General features: G+C 34.0%; 1 protein-coding gene across 1 annotated transcript; it reads right to left on the bottom strand.

Moving 5' to 3' along the window:
• Window positions 1–1677: 1677 nt before the first annotated feature.
• On the bottom strand, window positions 1678–18192 carry LOC141667757 (mitotic spindle checkpoint protein MAD1). Its single transcript, XM_074474369.1, has 16 exons — window positions 17940–18192; window positions 17708–17807; window positions 16552–16712; window positions 12219–12416; window positions 12046–12138; window positions 11354–11470; window positions 9604–9851; window positions 8371–8542; window positions 7524–7634; window positions 7055–7258; window positions 6006–6165; window positions 4011–4101; window positions 3853–3922; window positions 3004–3132; window positions 2808–2846; window positions 1678–2214 (listed from the first exon to the last, which is right to left on the bottom strand). Exons 1-16 carry the CDS (start codon window positions 18105–18107, stop codon window positions 2125–2127), a joined length of 2151 nt encoding a protein of 716 aa, XP_074330470.1. The 5' UTR covers window positions 18108–18192; the 3' UTR covers window positions 1678–2124.
• Window positions 18193–21229: the final 3037 nt, after the last annotated feature.

Raw genomic sequence — 21229 nt, 5'->3', positions numbered from 1 at the left:
AGTAAAAGTATTCTAATATTTTAATAATAATTTATTTATGTGCATGTTACTAGTAAAAGTGTATTATAAAAATATATAATTGTGATAATATTTGATAAATGCTAAAAACAATAAGAATATGTGATTGTGATACTTTGATAGTGAAAATTAAAATAAATGTATTGTAAAAAGATGTAATTGTGATAATATTTGATAAATGCTAAAAATAATAAAAATATGTGATTGTGATACTTTGATATGGATAGTGAAAATTAAAATAAGTGTATTGTAAAAATATGTAATTGTGATAATATTTGATAAATGCTAAAAATAATAAGAATATGTGATAATATTTTATATGGCGTCATAAACTTTTTCTTATAAGCTTCGTGTGTTGCCGTTTGGATTAAGGAGAGTTCATGATCTATTGATCTTTGCTTTATCAATAGTACATCTTTCATCTATATTAAAATTGTCATTTATCTTTTGGACTCATTTCCTATGGGATATATTCTAAGTTATTTGTAAGTTATAAAATGTAAGTAATTTTAACTTATAAGAAACCTACAAGTGTTTATTCAAAAAAAAAACTTTTAAGTGTTCCCAATCTTAAAAATATTAGTGTATCTAGTAGAGTATCATAACCCCCAAGTTCTCTACTACCCTTATCATGTTAAATTAAAACTTATACCTCAGGGACTAGGATAACATCAAAATCAAAGTCGAAACAATAATTGCCAACAGTTGGGAAAACATTTTCCGTCCAACATGTTGTCTGAGACGGTATATTGTTTTTTGTTCAAAAGCATTGTGTAGCCACCTAACGGCCTAGGACCCCCTTTCTCATTTCTGAGTACTAATAGATGTGTGCCAAGGCTCTAGCCACAGAGAAATTGCTCTATATACATCCTAGTCAAAGGACTTCAACTTTACTACATTTGCCAAAGGAGACCAATTAGAAGCAAAGGTATTATGATCACCACTAAATGGACTAGTCATATCATGATACATGAGCACACACATATCACTTATATGTGCTTAATATATGCACGTCTCCGGTGGGCTGAAAGTGCAGGGTGTCTATAAAATGGAGCCAGATAACTCTGTACTTGGTTAGGAAATGCAATTCAAGAACCAAACCCACAAGTGGAGTGAAAAAGGGAACCAGAATGTTCTCCCTAACAGGACTCAATCACCTAATGTACATTTCAGACAACTTAATGAATGCAGATCACTACATCGTTTATGACCATGCAGCTGCAAAGTATATATACACATATACTTGGGTTGCAGCAGTCCATAGCAACGGGTGCAAATACAAAAAATATTCTGTATACGAAAGTTAGTACCACTTATTCTGGAGCCTTCTTAACCGGTTAACCCATACCGGTATAAAGTTTAATAAAATTACAAAAATAATTATAAACTTTGATAACAAGTCTGAATCATCATGTCTTATGTAATGCAAATAAAACACAAAACATAAGTATCAATGACAATGTAGTAGTGTCAGAACAAATTTACCTCCAGTTGCTTTATGTTTCCCACTATTGTCCCAGCATATAATGCACTGCTGTTACACGAGAGTAATCCTGAAAACAATAGTGGGGGAGTATCCTGAAAAGCAGTGTGGAATTTTGTAGAAAGCGCAGTATAGTGAGAGATGCTTGCATCTAAAAAGTCTAGATTCACTGGAACGACAAAGAACATTGACATTATCATTACTTTTAAGAAAATTATATAAATCAGGTGGTATTTACATCACATATGCAATGGTTACACAGTTTAATGCAAATCAAAAAAGCAGTTTATTCTCATCTAGATATGATAGGATTGAGTTATCGACACAAAACTAATCAAAATGATACAGAAAACATAAAAACAATCAAAAATGATGACAGGTTCTAGGATGATCATGATCATTTCCGACACCCTTTCTCTACCTTCTAAACATATTTCAGGACACATACAGCCGAAAGATTTTTGCCAGGCCTTGTGGGATCTTCTAGATCTAGCACAATCGCTAACCATCACTAACAACAGGGAATCACATCTGTTTAAGAAATATCACAATAGATATACAAGCAAACACCATTCGAGGTGGTGGAACAATAGAAAGCAGCAACACAGTTGAGTAGCTAGATCTCAGGAAAGTGTTCGCTTGTTGAATGACTCTACTGTCAAGTTGGCAGTGAAAGCTGGAATTGAGTTCATCTTTCGAATAAATATATCAACCTGTAAAATGCCAAACCAGGAAGGTAGTTAAACTAAATATAAAATGTCAAAATTCTTAGTTCTCCGCATACAATCAAAATAATATAATACACATTCAGATTAGCAACAAAGACAAATGAGACAGAAGTTGTCTGAGCAGTAAGCGAACAATTATACATTATAGCTACTGTACTTGATTTATTCTAGACTACATTAGCTTAGTTATCTTGGTTCCAAGAGTTTATACTAATATCCACTGGCAAAGCTTATAAAATCAAAAACGTAGTTAATATGGACCATGAGAATCGAACCCAGAACGACCTTGGATCAACATCACACTCTGTGTAATTGCTAATTTAGCTGCAGTAATTGTGGCAACTCTGTGTAATCACTATTGAAGATTATATACCTTGTTTAATCATAGTTCTATTGCTGCAAATGTTACTTACGGAGAAAAGCAACCATAGCCAAAAATATGTACAGAACTAATATCACTATGCAGATGCCTTATCATCATAGCGTCACACGATGTTCTGGCACCCTTACCAAGCCTTAATAACAGCGGATTAGACTCGTATAATATTAAAGGACCAGTGGAGAATTCGAATCCATACCTGACGAGATATCTCAGGCTGCAAGGTGTAGTCACTTGCCTGAATATTAATGTATACATCTAGTTAATAAATATTTTTTATGATTGCAAAATGCAAATAGAGATATCACTTCCACAATGAATACATATTTATGGCAGTAATATCCATGAATACTGCATTTGGTATTCTACATACAAGGAAAATATGAGCATCTTACAATAATATTTGTATTCCCTGACTCATACTCAAATTGAAGCTTTTCGTCATCACTTTGAGCATAAATCGAGTGCAAGGTAAAACGAGTGACCGGAATTCCATCAGCACGATGATGGTCGTCCATAAGAATCTGCAAGACATATTATTAAGTAAGATAATTTTGTACAGAATATCTTATATGTGCAAGCAAGTACTTGAGCTGAATTTCCTACCATTCAAACAGAATGATATAATTTTCATGTATAACATGTTAGTGCTACTAAAAGTAGAAAACATAAAATTTATAATACGCGCATTTCCCCTTGTCAGGTGATAAAACATTTTATTAGCATTTACGCCTTACATCTTGTAATATAATTTAAAATTTGATGCTTTTATGATTAAAAAAAAAAAGAAATTAAGTGTACAACAGTGGAATGTAAAAGGAAAGTCACGCAAGTTCAAAGTGGGTTTTATTTTGGATACAGAAAAGTACACCGAACTGTATCACTTATGGTCTGACACTTTATTTAAAACACATTTGTACACTCAAAACATATAAATACAATGGGTAACAAATAGGAATTTCCTGCTCTCATATATTAAGTTCATTTATTGATTGTTGATTCATTTAAAACCATAAGTTCAAGCTTAGATTGACAGCATTGATGCCAATTCATACAGTTGGCATTAGAAAAAAAACAGATCATTGAAAGTTAACCTCGTGGTTATGAGAATATATGATGGTATCACTTTCAACTTTCAACTTTCAAGTAATAAATATATTCCTCAAACGTACTAAATGAAAAATGCAGGATATAGGTAAACGTTATTTCTTTGCAATAATACTGATTTTTTAAAATTCTATTACCTTGTAACCGAACATATCACAGCATGCCCTTCTGAATACTGATATTCTATCTGCAAAAACAGTCTTATATCTGTTTCATGAAATCACCCAAAAGTTTCAGTATCATTTTCCAAAACTGTTCAATACTGAAGCCAGTAAATTTAAGTGTATCCTCACACCTTTCCTCGCGTTTTCCCAGTGTTGCAATTTGCTCTTTAAGCTGCACAATCTTTCCAGATATATACGAATCCACACTTGCGCCAGAATTACCTAGTAAATTTCGAAGTTCAAATACAGCCATTATCTGCAGTAGGCATTCAGTTTGGAAAAAATGCAAGTACGAAGTAACAGCACTAAAGAAATCTAGATGCATCTGTACTGTACTATAGTTTTGTGTTTATCAGCTTATAACATTAAAAATTTTAACACCGACGTCTAAATACACATTTAGTAGATTTGAATGCAAATTGTGCACTTGCTACAGAGATGTTAAATTTGTAATAATTTAGGTTCAACGGCTCTTTCATGGTCTAGTCCAGTACATGTATAATTGGTCTATTATCCCCAAATCTCTCATCCATTATACAATTTTCTCTAGAACACAACCTCCTAGAAAATTAAATCCACATTGTTCTTTTTATTTATTTTTATATTTTTCGTTGGCTTGAAAATGGGAGTCGGGTCGACAAATTCGGTGTAGAATATTGAGAAGGAATTTGAATCTGTGATTTATTTCGCATGGGAATTGTTTGTTTGAACTGGCGATTGATCTATAGTAAAATTGTTTGACTTGTGTTAGGGGTCATAACAGGAGATGTTTGAGTTCAGAAACTACGGCGAATGGTGCTATATATATGAGGAAGGGAGGGGGAGGGAGAGAGAAAGAGAGGGGGAGGGAGGGAGAGAGAGAGAGAGAGGGAGAGAGAGAGACTATATTATCCAACTATTTTCATATTATGAAACATAAAATTGAACACATTTAATGTCTATAAAATGCATTTACAAGCTATAAACACATAAAAAGCTGGACATGTTAAAATTGGTATACAATGTTTAAAGACTTTATTATCCCTTCATTTAATATATTTTACAAACACCGTTAAATCATTTGAAGGCAGTACCATTTGGCAAGGTTTTTGTAACTACAACATTCATTCTGCTAAACTAAGTTACCCAGACTCAGGTACGGGTGTCGGACACGGGTGCGGATCCAAGCGTCAGACTCTTGGTTTGTACAAAAAATAGGATTCGTGGATACGGATCCGAAATTGGACACGGGTGCGGAGATTCGGCATATAACCTTCACATAAGCGAAATTATACATTCTTTTTATACATTACACTTGTAAATTCATGTCATCTACTTTATAAAGTAAACATTTACATAATTGTTTGTCATATTTGTAACATAAATCAAAAGGATAACATGAAAATAGTAATCTATAGACATCCCTCCCTAGAATTAAGAGATTTAAGTTGTTGTGAGGTCTTGTAAATTATTTTGAACTAAGATTTCTTAAGGTTAAAGTGTCCGGTCCCATACCCACACCCGTGTCATGTCCGATGGACACGGGTATGAGGGCAAAATTAAAGAGTTCGGGTAACTTAGCTGCTAGATACCAAACTCGGTGTTACTCAAAGTGCACAAGTGTGTAACTACAAGTACACATCTTGCATTTAACTCCATTAAATAGGTATTCTTTATGTCTTCCAAATCCTCAACACAGCCTGAAACGCTCTAAGGAATAGTAAATATATATAAGCTTTAAAACACCGAGTACAAAATTCAGTCTCGTGTTTTAATACAAAACAAGAATGATACTCATGGAAACATACACTAAATGTTAGAAGCATGCATAGGAGTGTAACAAGTGGAAGTAAAACACTAACAAGCTATTCTAACAGCTCTCCGTAGCAAATCTAATATATATTATTAAAAGCTGTTTAGACCATTGTAATAACAAACCCAAACAGAAAACATAGCAAACAATATTTAAAGAGAAAAATATATACTCAGAGCTACAATTTCAATAATAACAAATTACTGTATCCAAGTCCAGGAATCCAGGATATCATTCCTTCTAATTTATCTGATCTGTATTAAATCATGCACTCTTGTTATCTTGTCTACTGTCTTTTTGTTCACTGTGTTTACTACAACATACAAACCAGTACCTGACTGCTTTAGTTCTTCAACAGCTTGCAGTTTCTCCTTTGTCTCCTGTAATTTAATCTGCAAAGCTTCGATTGTTTGTTTTGCCTCGCTGTCAACAGCTAAAGTGTTCACCATCCGTAGAACTTTTGTGCTTGCAGATGAAAAATCACCATGCCCCAGCTAATACATCAAATAGGATGTGTACTTAACTTTTTGTATATCACATGGGCTAGCAAGCCCACATCTTTTTATCACAAAATTTGAGATAGAAAAAGTGTAAACCAAGAAGCAAGTAGAAAGAGAAAAGCAGATGTTTCATGTTGATTAAAAAACTATTACAGGCTGCATTTCATACACAAGCAAAAGGCTTTCATTTTTAACAAACATTGCAGAATAAATTTGCAGCTGTCACCATTTACCTAAAGATGACGTGATAGATAATTAACCGACTTATTGCCTGTTAAAAAAATGAACATGTCTAGTTCCTAAATGTAACCATCTACTCAGTAAGCTCTTGTATGAAAATGCTCAAATGCACGTACTTTGGGAGCCTTGGACTGATAAGACTAATAAAGGAATGAAGCCGAACAACTTGGATAACTCACAGAGGGTGCATAAGCTATTTGAAAAATTAAAGTACAAGATGGATGAGTTACATCTAGGTGTTTTCACCATACATTATTAGAAGATCATCAAGGCCTGGTAAACAAACCGAAGGATAGATGCTATATCAACTTGATAATCGCTTACACTTAAATCCTTGATAATAACATCTAGATGTTATTATCAAGGATTCAAGTTTAAGAACAGTTCTAATAATCTCTTATATACAAACACAACGTCTCTTTCACAGGTGTCAAGGATTACAATCATAAAGAGATAGTAAAAACTGACCCTCTATAGGAATATTACATGATACATACATCATAATAGCTGTATGGAAAATAATTGTTTAGTATACTTTTTAATAATTATCTCAATTAGTGATGGATGAACAAAGAAAAGTAAAAATGTACAACTCTGCATGATTACATTACATGTTCTGCACAAGTAGAATATGCATGCATACCTTTGACTCCAAGAGTGATATCTCAGAACGGAGACGGTCACCTTCTCTCTCCAGTGATTTTATTCTTTTTGCCTCACCATTTAGCCTCTCAGTGAGCATCTTTATCTCACTCTGACGGCGAGAACTTGCTTCTTTTTCGATAAAAACAATGTTCTCCAGCTCTTTTATGTATTGTTCTTTCTTCACAAGAGATGACTCGAGCTCCTGCCAATTTTAAACAAGTACTCAGTCCCGTCAATTTCTTGACATTTTCCTTTATAGGATGTCCCTTCCAATTCTTCACATTTCCTTAAACAGATAATTTTCCTTTTTTAGTTATCACGGGACCCACGCATTTAACCCTTTCTCTTTTTTTCATACCTTTGTGCCCAATCATATGTAAAGAAATAGGTGGGAGGGAGGGAGTAACCAAACAAACCAAAAACAATAATGACTGAGATCTTATAGAGCAATTACAACATAATGCAACCTGAGTAAGATTTCCGAGGACCACTTCACCCCCTGCTTCAACATTCTTGTTCTTCTTGAACTCCTCAATAGTATTCTTCAACCAATCTCTTTCCTCAGTAACAGAAGAAAGCTATAACAACAGCATTACAAAACAATTAGCTATAACATGTGATTCTTTAAAAAGGATCTTTTGCGACTGACTGAAGATGTAAAGCATAAGTGATTGTAGCAGAAAGATGAGAAAGATAAAGTAGCAATCCTACAAGTATTATCATGTCAATGCCTTCTTCCTTTTGTTGCTTTTCTTGGGGGAGAGGAGGGGAGGGGGTTTGAAAAAATTCCACGAATTACTCTCAAGTACAAATCCTATTTGTACTTTTGACAAGTTTAAAACATAATGTTCTGTTCTTTCTAGAATAAAACACAATCAACAATTTCTCCCTGTACAATGTACATAGATTTCAACATTTAACATGCGTTCACTTGGATAAAATATAATAGGTAAAGTTGAATGATATTTTTAGTTTTGAAGATCTGTACACAAAATATTCATTCATTCCGGTTTTATATTGTTCAAGTTTTCTTTTCTTCCACCACATCATTCACAAATCTTATCATGATCATGTGTTCTCTCTCATATTTTAAGCTATCAAGTCTCAACCCCTACACCCTTCTCTTTCCACCAGAGTTCTACATTATTTGATTCACAGGCCAATTCCATACAAGTGAACACGATCTTAATTAAATATATCCCCAACATAGTGACATGCAGAACTGAAGTGATATAGCAGTTAAGTACTAGTCACTCAGACTAAGCTTCACTAGTAATATCAAGTTTAAATTGTGACATCTAAACAATTACATACCATCATTTTGATATGTTTGACCTCTGTTTTTGACGTTTCTAGCATCTCTTTTGCCATAATAGAATCAGCTTCAGCATTTTGCTTACCCACTTCTGCAGCTTCTAAATCCACCTCAAGCGTTTTCAGGCGTTCAGCAGTTTCACCCAATTTCATCATGCCATCAACCACCTCTCTGCATTTCATAAATTTTTTTCAGTATAGTAAAACTGACGCATAAATGGGAGAATCAAAAAGATTATATCTCCTTGCTACCATAATGACAAGGACCTAACAATAAATATACTCAAAGAACGACATAAAAAATAATTAGATGTTTTTAACCCACAAAAAACCTTGATTATTATAATATATTCACGACAAAAAACTGAAAAGCACAGTAACCAACAATATTATTGATAAATTGTGACCAACCAATTATGACATATTAAATTACAAAAAAAAAGATTAATGAAAATCATGCGTTATCACTGTGTGAGCAAACTTTGATTTTTTAAAGACTAAACAGCTAACAACTTTAGTACACTCAATTTGGTCCGATGATTATTCTCTTGTTCACAACACAAGATACTAAGGCTCTGTTTGCGATTGTTGTTAAAAATTGTTGTTCTGTTAGAAAAAGTAAAAGTGCGGGTCAGATGAATGTTTGGTAAAAATTTTGATATGCACATGTTTGGTGTAAAATTTAAAAACAAATAATGTTATACTTGAGGTTTGATGGTGAAATTAGCACCTGCTTCTCGCAAAAGCAGAAAAACAGCTTTTTTCAAAAGCAATGGGGGCTGCTTTCTCTAAAAACAGCTTTTAGGTCAAAAGCACTTTTCTGAATAGCAGTTTTTTAAGCTTTTCAGCTGCTTTGCTTTTCAGCAAAGAGTTATTATTGTCTGCAACACCAACTACCCTGTTTGCATACCTATTTCCTAAACTGTCAATTAAAATTTTTGCATAGTTCAATGATGTAACCCAGCTTAAACTAACTATAAAAAGCTTTCCAATATTTGAAGATATAAATTTATATAATATCAAAGTAGCTTCTGCTTTCTATGATGGACAAAGTGGACTGCGCATAAATAATAATCTAGAAACAGAAGATCGAGGCCATTAATCAACAAACCCCCTAAAAATGGAAACTCTAGCAAATTTAATGCCATAAATATTCATATCTTATAAGAAATTTAATTTCAGATTCAAGTCCGTTGCAGAATTACAGCCCAATTGTAAAAGTTTCAAACTTACTTTTGTAAACCTGCAAACTTACGAGGCAAATCGTCAGCGCATGATACACCAGGAATTTTCTCCATCATTGATTTCCAACCAGATAATTCATCCTCTAACTTTTTTGTGCTCTGCTGAAAATCTTGTAGCTTAAGTAGATCCAATTCTGCTCTTTCTCTGCGACCCTTCTCTTCTAAATATTTCTCTTTCAGCAATTCAATATCTTCATGAGAAGATCTTATCTTTTTAGCCTCACGAACTTCAGACTCCTAGTGTTCAATTTTGAAAGACAGCCAGGAACTAATGAAAAAATTTATGATGTGAAGTAAACTAGTATGTACGTGAATCATGTCTGACACTGCCAAATGAACTTAGCAATAATGTCATACTGTGCACGTGGTAATGATTGGAGGATACGTTAAGTTTTATGATTGGGAGTACTTGTAGACTACACATTACTGACTAATGTATCCATATAAATTCCTTACCACCATTTAACATTTCACACTTAATATTACTACTTCAGCTGGTGCCCAACTTCCACAGAAGGGACTTTTTTTCACTTAGATTTCTGCCATAGATCGTGATTACATGAATCATCAATGTTGTTATTATTAGAATCTTCGAATGCAGATCCTAATGACTTTACTTGATGAAGCATAAAAGTGACGTTTAATATGTCAAACTTAAAACTAGGGCTAGATATTAGCTATCTTACATGGACACATCGTAAAAGTTTATTATGTAATGATTTGCAGCTGGCTTCACGTAAATAGAAATAATAGTACATGTATGCACAGCCCACATATATCCTCCATTCAATAGTGGATAATAATTTTATGTGTGCATCATCTTCTTCCAATGCAAATTGCATAAAGCCTAAGTTCTCCACCCTTTTCTTCCCCATTATTTTTCTTTCCTCTTTTTCATCTGTTCTTCACGAATCTCCAGCCCCCCCCCCCATTACAATCTTCTCAGACGACATGCACTCTCCTACTCCTATGGAAAATACAAATTCACCACAAGCCATGTTGATACAACACAGTATACTAGTTCACTCTCCCAGAAAATAACGGACTGAATCGTAGTCTTCACTTGATTAGGACCAACAAGTCCAACTTATACTTAGGGTCTACTTAAATGGTAAATACATCCACTTACGAGTTATGAGACTCTCCTTTCAATTTCCATCTCGGCAGTGAACATGTCGGTTAGATGTGTGGGCATAGAGCTTAAGTCTACTTATAGCGTCAAACAGTGAGTTTTAAGTTAGTTTTGGGGATATGGTAGCAGCTCAGTATAATTTAAAATTTCACGAGGAAATCTAACAAGTGTGAGTAATATGATAAGCTAGAAGACAATTCTTACACACTTGATTTTTGTGACACTTCTCCACCCAGCTTCCAAGTTCTAAAGTGCACTTTTACCCTCAAACCAACTTTCACAGCTACACTATTTTGGTGCAACTATGAAAGTTACACCAAAGTGACTTATAGAGTTTTTTGAAATCTCAATGATGCCCTTGAACTCGTTACAACTTCATTCCTTCTGTATGCTAGCAATTTGACAATTCTAATTTCTATGACATAAAATGTCTATTTAATATGAACTTATACTCCCAACCTATTATTAGTCTTAACTTTTAATACTGTTTCTTTTTGTCTTCGTGAGTCGGTAAAAAAAATATTACACACTTCGCAATTAATTTTTTATTGCTCAATAGAAATTATAATATTTAGTAGACTTATAATAAATATCAATTAAGACTTACATAGTATTTAAGCTCCTCTTGCAGGTGCTTCACTAAAATACTAGAATCAGAGGATGTACTCTCTTGAGACATTAAACTGGATAACCTTTTTTCTCCCTCATTCTTCTGGTGTAAGCACTGCTGACAAACAATAAATTCACAACATGAGACACAACTGCATCCAAGTAAATTACAATATAAGAGGAGTGCCAAAACATCATAAATACTTTCATAATCTAGAAGACATTAAGAACAAAATACGGTACCCTGATTCCTTATATTATGTATGAATACACTGTATCTTTTTCAGTCAATATCACGAGAAATTAATACAACTATACAGAGAGTGGGCTTCATAAGTACCTCTAAAACAAAATGATTTGACGAAAATTGTCTGAGGGGGTATTTAAAATATTAATTATGATCAAACGAGAGTAAATAATATAAAGTCCTGGAGGTGGACAAAAATATTATAAGGAAGTCTGTCTGATTTTAGAGTTTAAAGTTTAGACTGAGCAATTATGTGAAATTTTGATTGAGGAAAGCTCAAGTGTTTATTAAAGTTTCACCTGATAAAACAAACATAAACACGCTTTATGATTTCTGGCAACCATATCTATCAATTTTTAATAATGGCACAACAAGAGGCACAATATATAAGGGGGAAACATATAGGGGGAAATAAAATGAGTATGAATGTACTAAATAACGACCTCCTTAAAACGTGTCCTAAGTTCTTCCAACTGCTCCTTCAGTATCCTTGATTCTGACTCGGCATTTTTTGCTCTGCATTCCATTCTTTCCATCTAAAGGTAAGACATGCACATATGAATAGCCAGTTGACAGGTGAACAACTTAAATTCTTAAAAAAAAACAAATCACTCACATTTGCACTTATTCTTGAAACTGAGAGTTTTGCCTCTTTATTCATCTGGATAAGCTCATGATGAAGACGGCTTTTTTCCCTCTCTGTACTTTCAGAAAGACTGCCTAATTGCCTCTCTAGCAGCCTTGTCTTTTCTTCGGCGGCAGCTGCCAAAGTTTCAGATTTTTTACGAAGATTCATTTCATTTTGTAGCTTCCCCTACATATTAAGAAGCAGAATATAAATAATGTTCAAAACCCAAAATATGCAAAATAGTTCAAGAGTAAAGAGTCTCATAAAAAAACTTGAAACCACTCCAAGAGCACATAAAGGGATACGAAATTAAATAGCATATAACTGTCACAACAGCCTGAACACAACTCTTATAAACTCTACTAATATTACTTAAATTACAAAACTACAAATTTGTATTTTTAAAAATCTACCTAAACTTACTAACTATTTACATCTTTATATTTTTAAGTCCAATGGTAAATTAATGCCTTATAACTTTATATATTAACATCCTAAATCTTATAACTTTCTATGGGGGTATTTTGATAAATTGAAGGTCTGTGATGCAGGACAAGGTTGTAGAAATGATGATTTATTAAACAATACATGATGATAAGATAATAAGGAATTAATTATACGAATCCCAAGAATAATTGATCAATATTATTCCCAAGAAAAATGTATAATTAAATCTTCAAATAATGTGGGGGATTACATCACTTATATAGGCTATAAAACCCCAGTGTTAAACCTAACAGCAATGAACAAAGGCCCACAAACAATTGGGCTTTATTATAAATACACTACTTAATAAATAAATTTCTAACTCCACATATTAATCATAAAGATATATATATATATATAATTTAATAAATTTCTAACCCCGCATATTAATCATATAGATATATATATATATATTATTTAGGGCTTAAAGATCCCAAAGTTAACTTTAGATAATAATTCGATGTTAAGTCAGCTTCAAATACAAAATTAAGGTTTTCTTTGTAAATGCAGGGGGTTATTCAATTATTACAAAAATGCCGATCAATTCTTATATACAAGATGGTAACCAATTTAGAAAAATTTCCTAAAGTTAACTTTCGGAACATTTTTCTCTATTATTTATCTCTAAACTAAATACAGATAAACTAATTAAAAACAAATAGATTAATTCTTTATTTTCGTTCCCCATCTGTCAGTAAACAGGAATAGGAACATGCAACCATACATGCAACCATACACTGTATTTGGTTACAAATATTAATGGATGAGAATGGGAATCCAAAACCTTTTTACCGATTATACTAAACCAGTGTTGTTATAGGCGCGTCGAGGCGCAGCGAGGCGCATCATTAGCGCATAGTTCTTACCGAAGCGCAGCGACTTCGATGATGTGCGCGCCTAGACCCCTAAGGCGAGAGACACAACGAGGCGCAAAAACAGTCAAAATATTTAAAAACAGCCATGAAATCCAACTTGTTTTTAAGCCCATAAGTGTTTAAAAATCCATGTTATCAATAATAACAAAAGTGAAGCTATGTGTTAGGGATGGCAACGGGTCGGGTTCGAATCGGGTATTGCAAAATCCAAATCCAAATATTTTCGGGTTATCCAAATCCAAATCCATCGGGTTTCGGATCGGATCGGCTATTTTTCGGGTATCCAAGATTACAAATAATATAGTCAAATTTAATATTGTTTATACATGCAAACACCATTAATTATATTTAAATATTAGCTAAAATTGAAATACATGAATCAATAAGTAGTCAAACACATTAAAAGACATAATATGTAGTATTTCATCATAAATGAAGTTTTGTTGTAAATATTTGAAAAGTACATCTTACATAATAAAACTTGTTATTGAAATAAAGAGTTACAATTCACTAAATAAGTAAATAAGTGAGACAATATTGACATTAATCTACTACTACTCGAATAATACAAAAAAATATGTAAATTACATGTTTAGATCTAAAATATAACATATAATATATTATTTATATGTTGGGTTTTAATCGGGTTTCGGGTTTGATTAGGTTTCGGATTTCGGATCGGGTATCGGTTCGGTATCGTTAAAATCCAAATCCAAAAAACTTCGGGTTCGTTATATCCAAAATTTCGGATTTCGGATCGGTTATCCGTCGGATCGGATTAATTTGACATCCCTAGTGTGTGTATCATGTGTATATATATAGGGAGATCAAATAAAAAAACACTTATTCCAAAAACTAGAAACTAATAACAACCACTAATTTTATAACTTCAATTAAATCTCCACCACACAAATTTTATCCTACCCCCTTCTCTTTCCTCCCTTCAACTCCACCCTGTCACTTCCTCTCGTACATCCACATGTATATATTTTTCTATCCATTTTTAATTTAGTTTTTCCCATTAATCGATAAATTTTTTTAAAATCCGACTTCACTATATTTTTCTCCATCTGCCAACAATCAATTATCATATTATATTTGTTATATTACTGCGATAGATCACTATTTATATTTATACTTAACAGAACCACTAAACCGGAATCACTATAATTTCAGAACTCCCTAAATTTTAGTAATTCTCGTAACCATCATTAGTGATTTATCGTCGGAATAGATATGGTATGCATACTGATCATTGGAGGATGAACAAAAATACACTGAAGTCAAATTTTTAAAAACATTCGTTGAATGACTGAAAAAATAATTTAAAAATGGAGGGAATTATGTGAGGTTGTGTGTGAAAGGGTCCATTTAAGTTATGTGAAGGGTTCTGTATTTAAAATTCTTGTTGGACTGGTCTTGTTTCTAGTTTTTATTTTAATTCCGTTTCTATTTGAACAGCCTCCTATACATACATATATATATATATTGCATGTGTATACAATTATATATATATACACACACATTGTGTATGTTCTTACATTTATGGTGTTATACATACTAATATACCATGTATATGCTTGTTCTTTTGTGTTTCCCGTTACATAAGTAAAATATATGTATAAATTTACGCCATAAAGGAGCAATGGCTACCGAAAAAAGTGATTGTAAGAAAACTTATCCAACATGGAAGTTCCTTTAAGTTTCATATTCTTATTTGTAGTGTTTTTGCAGACTTCTATAATAAATAATTTGTATTTTAAATAAATTCGTGTCATTTCGATGAGGCGAGCGCCTCATCTGGCGCCTCATGGCCTAGGCTCCAACGGACCGTAGCGCCTCAGTGCGCATAACTTCTTTAGTAACTTATTTGAATACACATAACTTCTTTAGTAAATTTTCTTCACGATGTATATATAATTCTGATTGTGTATGTGTATGTACTCTCTTGTTGAAACGACTTCTTTTATTATTGTCTGATGATAGATGTTTGACGAAATTCAACTGATCCTTAAACATTTTTTGGATTTTTTTAATCATTTTTAAAATATTGGGTATGAATTACATTATCATAAATTTCAAAAAAAATGTATTCTTTTCTACTGAAAAAATTCAACTCCAATTTTACATCAACCCAATATTTTTTTTCGTAGGTAACCCGGGGCCGCTACCCTTCGGGCCAATATTTATTTCGGGTGAGCAGTGAGCTCATTCTAATTCCGGGCCAATCCAAACACCTATTCAGTAAATTTGTTCCCAAACTCATTAACCTTCATTCCCATTACTCTCATTCATGTTCCCCATTCATGTTCCCCATTCTCCCCATTCTGGATCCCTTTAACAATATAACTCCCTTTAACAATCCAAACGCCCCCGGTGTTTAATTAATGCCTACTAAATTTATAAACAAATTTTAAAAAATTGATGTAATAACCAAAAAAACAATTGCATTTCATTAGTTTTCCATCGTAGAAAAAAATAAAATCGTATACACGTAATTCAAAATCATGCAAAATAATTTAATATTTAAAGATCAGCGTTCCAAGTGGTAAGTTTTAAACCCAAATTATTAATAACAAACTTATTTAGATACAAGTTGTAAATAATATTTGAAAACAACTTTCTACATGAGCATAGATATTACGCGTTCTGCATATTTCTCGATATTAACGACTATTTAGTTATATTGAATATTATTTTTACTTACAACGTAAATATTTATTTCAATGATTAAGAATATATTTAAAATAAAAATATAAAATATAAAAACAAATACTAGACTTATTAAAAATATATGAAACAGAAAGTTTTATTACTTAAACAAGTAAATGACTAAGTATTAAAATTAAAAAAAATCTAAAATTTCTAAAGCCTGGGAATAGCCGGGGAAAACAAGTACTAGTCTTAATCAAAGAAAAAGAGAATGACCTATAGGATGACTGGAGTACTAACATACGAACCTCAAGTTCACCATATTGATCAAATTGCTTTTTTAGACGCTCGTGAGAGTCATTGACCTCTTTCATGAGCTGATCTTGCAGTGCCTGCTCTCTCCCTTTACCAGCAGCAAGTTCTTGCTCTGCATACAAAAACTGCTCTCGGAATTTCTTCCGCTCGGATTCTGTAACAAGCAAAAAAACAAAATTTTATTTATGCAATGCAAATATAAGTGGCAGAAATGGTTATAATGACATGATTAGGAGTCTGATTTAAGCCAGTAGGTTAAAGTGATTTCTGACTTTAAGTTAAAAATGTAGGTTTTTGTAACAAGTAAGAAATTGACTTAAAAGTCCAAAAACAGCTTAAAGTCAAAAGTTGATAAGAGGTACTTTCGAATAACTGATTTTATTTTTTTCACTTTATTTGATAAAAGTTAACATCATCATTCAAAGGAAACATTTATTAAATTTGTTTTTGGTTTTACATTTTAAATAACTCATAAAGTTACCCATTAAACAAATTTATACAAACCTGACTTAAAACTTTTAGTTATCATTTATTACTTTAAGCAACTTTAAGTCATAGGTAAAAAATTAAGCTCACCCAAACAGCCTCTAATTCCACGGATATATACATAATATGGATGAAAAACTTGAAAGTCCTCGACACTCGACAGCATATACATTATAGGTTCTTGAAAGAAAAGAAGTGCATACACAATCAGGATTCAGGATTTCCAACTTATTACTAATAATAAGCAGCATAGATAGAATATCCACTTTTGATGCGTTAGAGAGAACTCAAAGCAATACAATGTAGTATGCATTATCTATGCTAACATATAGATAACTAGAAATAATAGCTTGCATTTATATATGTTCTCTCTAATCCAAAAACCGTCTCAACTTGGAGCTAGCTTATTAATAAGCACTGCTTATGCTTTCAAAACATCGTTAATTAAATCAATTCTCCATCTCAAAGTAAACGATCTTCCCAACAATCACTATACTTCATCATAGAATAGCACCGTATTCACATTTCAACAAACAATTACATAAGAAGTACTTCATCCCCCTACATATATCAATTCACGGAAATTTTACAACACATTTAATCATCTCATAACTAGTAGACATTCAAAAAACACGAAATGATAATAGGTTCAACAACCGTCACCTGATTTGCCAAAATCATCAGTGAGAGCCTCGAGTTTCGACTTCGAATCACGTGCTTGCTTCTCCGCACTATTCAGAGCTTCGAAAAAGTCCGATTTAACCTACAACAAAAAAAAACATAACCTAGACTTATCAAACAGAGCTTAAAATACACAATTAATTATAAAAACAAAATAAACACACAATTTAATTTAATTTATTTAATTAAATTACATGGATAAATATATATTTACCATTTGGCGACATTGATAAGTGCAAAGCATATGTTGTGACGGAGATTGATGATGTGAGGGTTCCGGCACCGGAAGATCCTCGAAAATGATGAGACGGTGATCGGAATTAGGGCTTTCCGGTGCCGTCGAATCGGCCTTGCGTTTACGAGGTGGTGTCCGTACAATCATTTTTCACAATTTGTTAAACCCTCTTTTGTCTTCTGAGTTCATAAATTTGATTTGTATGGCGGTATTTTATGTTTTGGGGGTTTTTTTTTTTTTACGAAAATGTAGCATATATTACTCAAACTTATCGGCCAACAAAATGGACTGTAATTCAATAGGAACAGACCTCCTATCGAAAACTCGACCTGGAAATGAACGTGACTCTCTCGCTAAATAGTGAGCAGCCATGTTAGCAGATCGTTTAATAAATAACAATTCAATGTTTAAGTCTAAGAGCATCTTACGACACTCAGCAATAATACCGCCAAACGGAGAGCTCATGTTGATCTTGCTCCTTAACGCTTGAACCACTGTCAGACAATCAGATTCAAGCACCACCCCTCTCCAACCTGTCGACTTAACCCAACTCAAAGCTTCTTTCACAGCTATAGCTTCTGCAATTTCCGATCGCACGTCTCCAACATACAGCTCTGATCGACCCTGAACAACCTCTCCCCTATCATCCCGAGCCAGAATACCAATACCATACTTAGAGCAATCATCGAATGTTGCAGCATCGACTGTTATCTTGACTATATCCTTTTTAGGTCTCACCCAAGATTCTGCTCCATCTCCCGGAATAACATCCCGGTACAGAGCCTTTGTTGTGTTAGCCTGGGCACTTATCTATTCTGCAAGATACCGCTTTGTCGAGAAAACCACATCATTCACCTCACCCTTTTTCTGGTTCCAGACCATGTTATTTCTGGCTTTCCAAATACTCCAACACAAGGTAACAATTTCACCATACTCCTCCTTCCCCGTACGATCAAACATTTTTTGCAACCACTCATCAAAAATAAGACCTGCAGCACTTTGATAAACTCCACCCCTTCTTCTCCAGCACTGGTCTGCAAAGGGGCAACTAACTAGTGCATGCATAATTGTCTCCTCTACACCACTACAAACTGGGCACATTAATGGAATAGGAACTCGTTTTGCACTCAGAACTGTCCTCGTTGGCAAACAGTGAGCTAGTGCACGCCACACCATATTTAAAACTTTTGGTGGTGCCTTAATTCTCCACACCAACTTCCACAAGCTACCATTATCCCTCGTATGCCAGTACCCTTTCTGAACTTGAAGTAATCTATAAGCACTCTTCACCGTATACTCACCACTGAGATCCTCATTCCAACAAAGTTTATCTACCTCACCAATCCCCCCTATAGTCGTATTTAAAATACACTGCTGATCTCTCTGATTAAATAAGTCCTCTATAATCTCTATATCCCACTGTTGCCCATTGATTTCCATTAGCGAATTCACAGTAGCATTATCCAACCCCTGCAACTCACTTATTACACACGGATTAGACTCTCCCTGTAACCAAGGATGTCCCAAAATTTTAATTTGACTCTCATCCCCACCTTCCATCTAGCACCAGCCATCACCACAGACTTAGCTTCCCAAATGCTTCTCCATATGAAACTGGGATTATCCCCCAATTTCGAGTTAAAAAAGTGACAATCCGAGAAGTATCTTGCTTTGTAAACCTTACCAGCCAAACGATCAGTTTGAGTTGCCAATCTCCAGCCTTGCTTTCCAGGAAGGGCTAAGTTAAAGTCTCGAAAATCTCGAAAACCTATCCCACCCTTCGATTTGTGCTTACTCAACCGACCCCAACTCATCCAATGAATACCATATTGATTATTTTCTTTTATTCCCCACCAGTATCTCGAAAGGCTTCTCTCCAAATCCTTCGTAATCTCTATTGGCAACAAAAACAAACTCATAGCATAGGTGGGCAGAGCTTGAGCTACATTTTTTATTAGAACTTCACGACCGGCCTGAGATATCCAATGTTCTTTCCACGAATGAACTCGTTGCTTCATCTTTTCTTTTAAAAAACCAAACACACTCGACTTATTCCGCCCAACCATATTTGGTAATCCCAAATAAGTTACTGACTCATTCGCTTCATTCATTTGCATAATCTGGCAAATTCGATCCTTACATTCCATTCTCACATTAGGACTAAACACCACTGTTGATTTTGCTAAATTCACTTGCTGCCCAGAAGCTTCTTCAAAAGTTTACAGCAAATCAACTAACTTCAAGGCTTCATCCTCATTTGCTTTACAAAAGAGATAACTATCGTCTGCAAACAGAAGGTGATTCACATTGGGGGCATTACGACTCACTTTTATTCCATGAATTAACCCTCGAGTCTCATATTTCCTAAGCAAAGCTGAAAATCCTTCCGCACACAGGATAAACAAATACGGAGATAATGGGTCTCCTTGACGAAGACCCCTACTTGGAACAACTGGACCCATTTCTCTTAGACCATGTATGATAGTGTACGAAACTGAACTCACACATTGAAAGATTAAATGAACCCACCAATCATTAAAACCCATTCTGCATAGCATTTCTCGTAAATATCCCCATTCAATCCTGTCATAAGCCTTACTCATGTCAATCTTCACTGCCATACACCCTTCTTTCCCTCTTCTTCTTCTCTTTAAGTAATGTATCATTTCATATCCAACCATTACATTGTCAGTGATCAATCGTCCTGGTATAAACGCACTCTGACAGTCAGAAACAACTCCATCCAACATATACTTCATACGATTAGCCATGACTTTTGTGATTACTCTAACCAACACATTACACAACGATATGGGCCTTAAATCCCCAACAACAACTGGACACTTCTTTTTTGGAATAAGAATCACATTTGTTTCATTTAACCCCACAGGCATAATCCCATCTTGAAAAAATTTCCTCACCAAACCAACCACATCATTACCTACAATCGACCAATGCTTCTGATAAAAAGCTGGAGCCATCCCGTCCGGACCGGGAGCTTTATCTGGGTCCATTTGAAACAAAGTTGTCCTGACTTCATCCTCTGTTACTGTTTGCAACAGTTCCATATTATGCTCCTCTGTTATTTTTGCATCGATACATTCAATAGTCTCATGCCAGTCTGTTTGTGTTGCCGTAAAAAGATGATTATAATACTCTGTTATATGATCAGCTACCCTGCGTCCCAATCCACCCAACATCCTTCCCCATTTTTGAGTCGATTAATCTGATTGTTTCTCCTTCGAACTGATGCTGCAGCATGAAAGTAC

The sequence above is a fragment of the Apium graveolens genome, chromosome 6 (genome assembly GCF_009905375.1).
Source record: "Apium graveolens cultivar Ventura chromosome 6, ASM990537v1, whole genome shotgun sequence".
Taxonomy (NCBI): domain Eukaryota; kingdom Viridiplantae; phylum Streptophyta; class Magnoliopsida; order Apiales; family Apiaceae; genus Apium; species Apium graveolens.
This window is presented reverse-complemented; position numbering and strand designations above follow the sequence as displayed.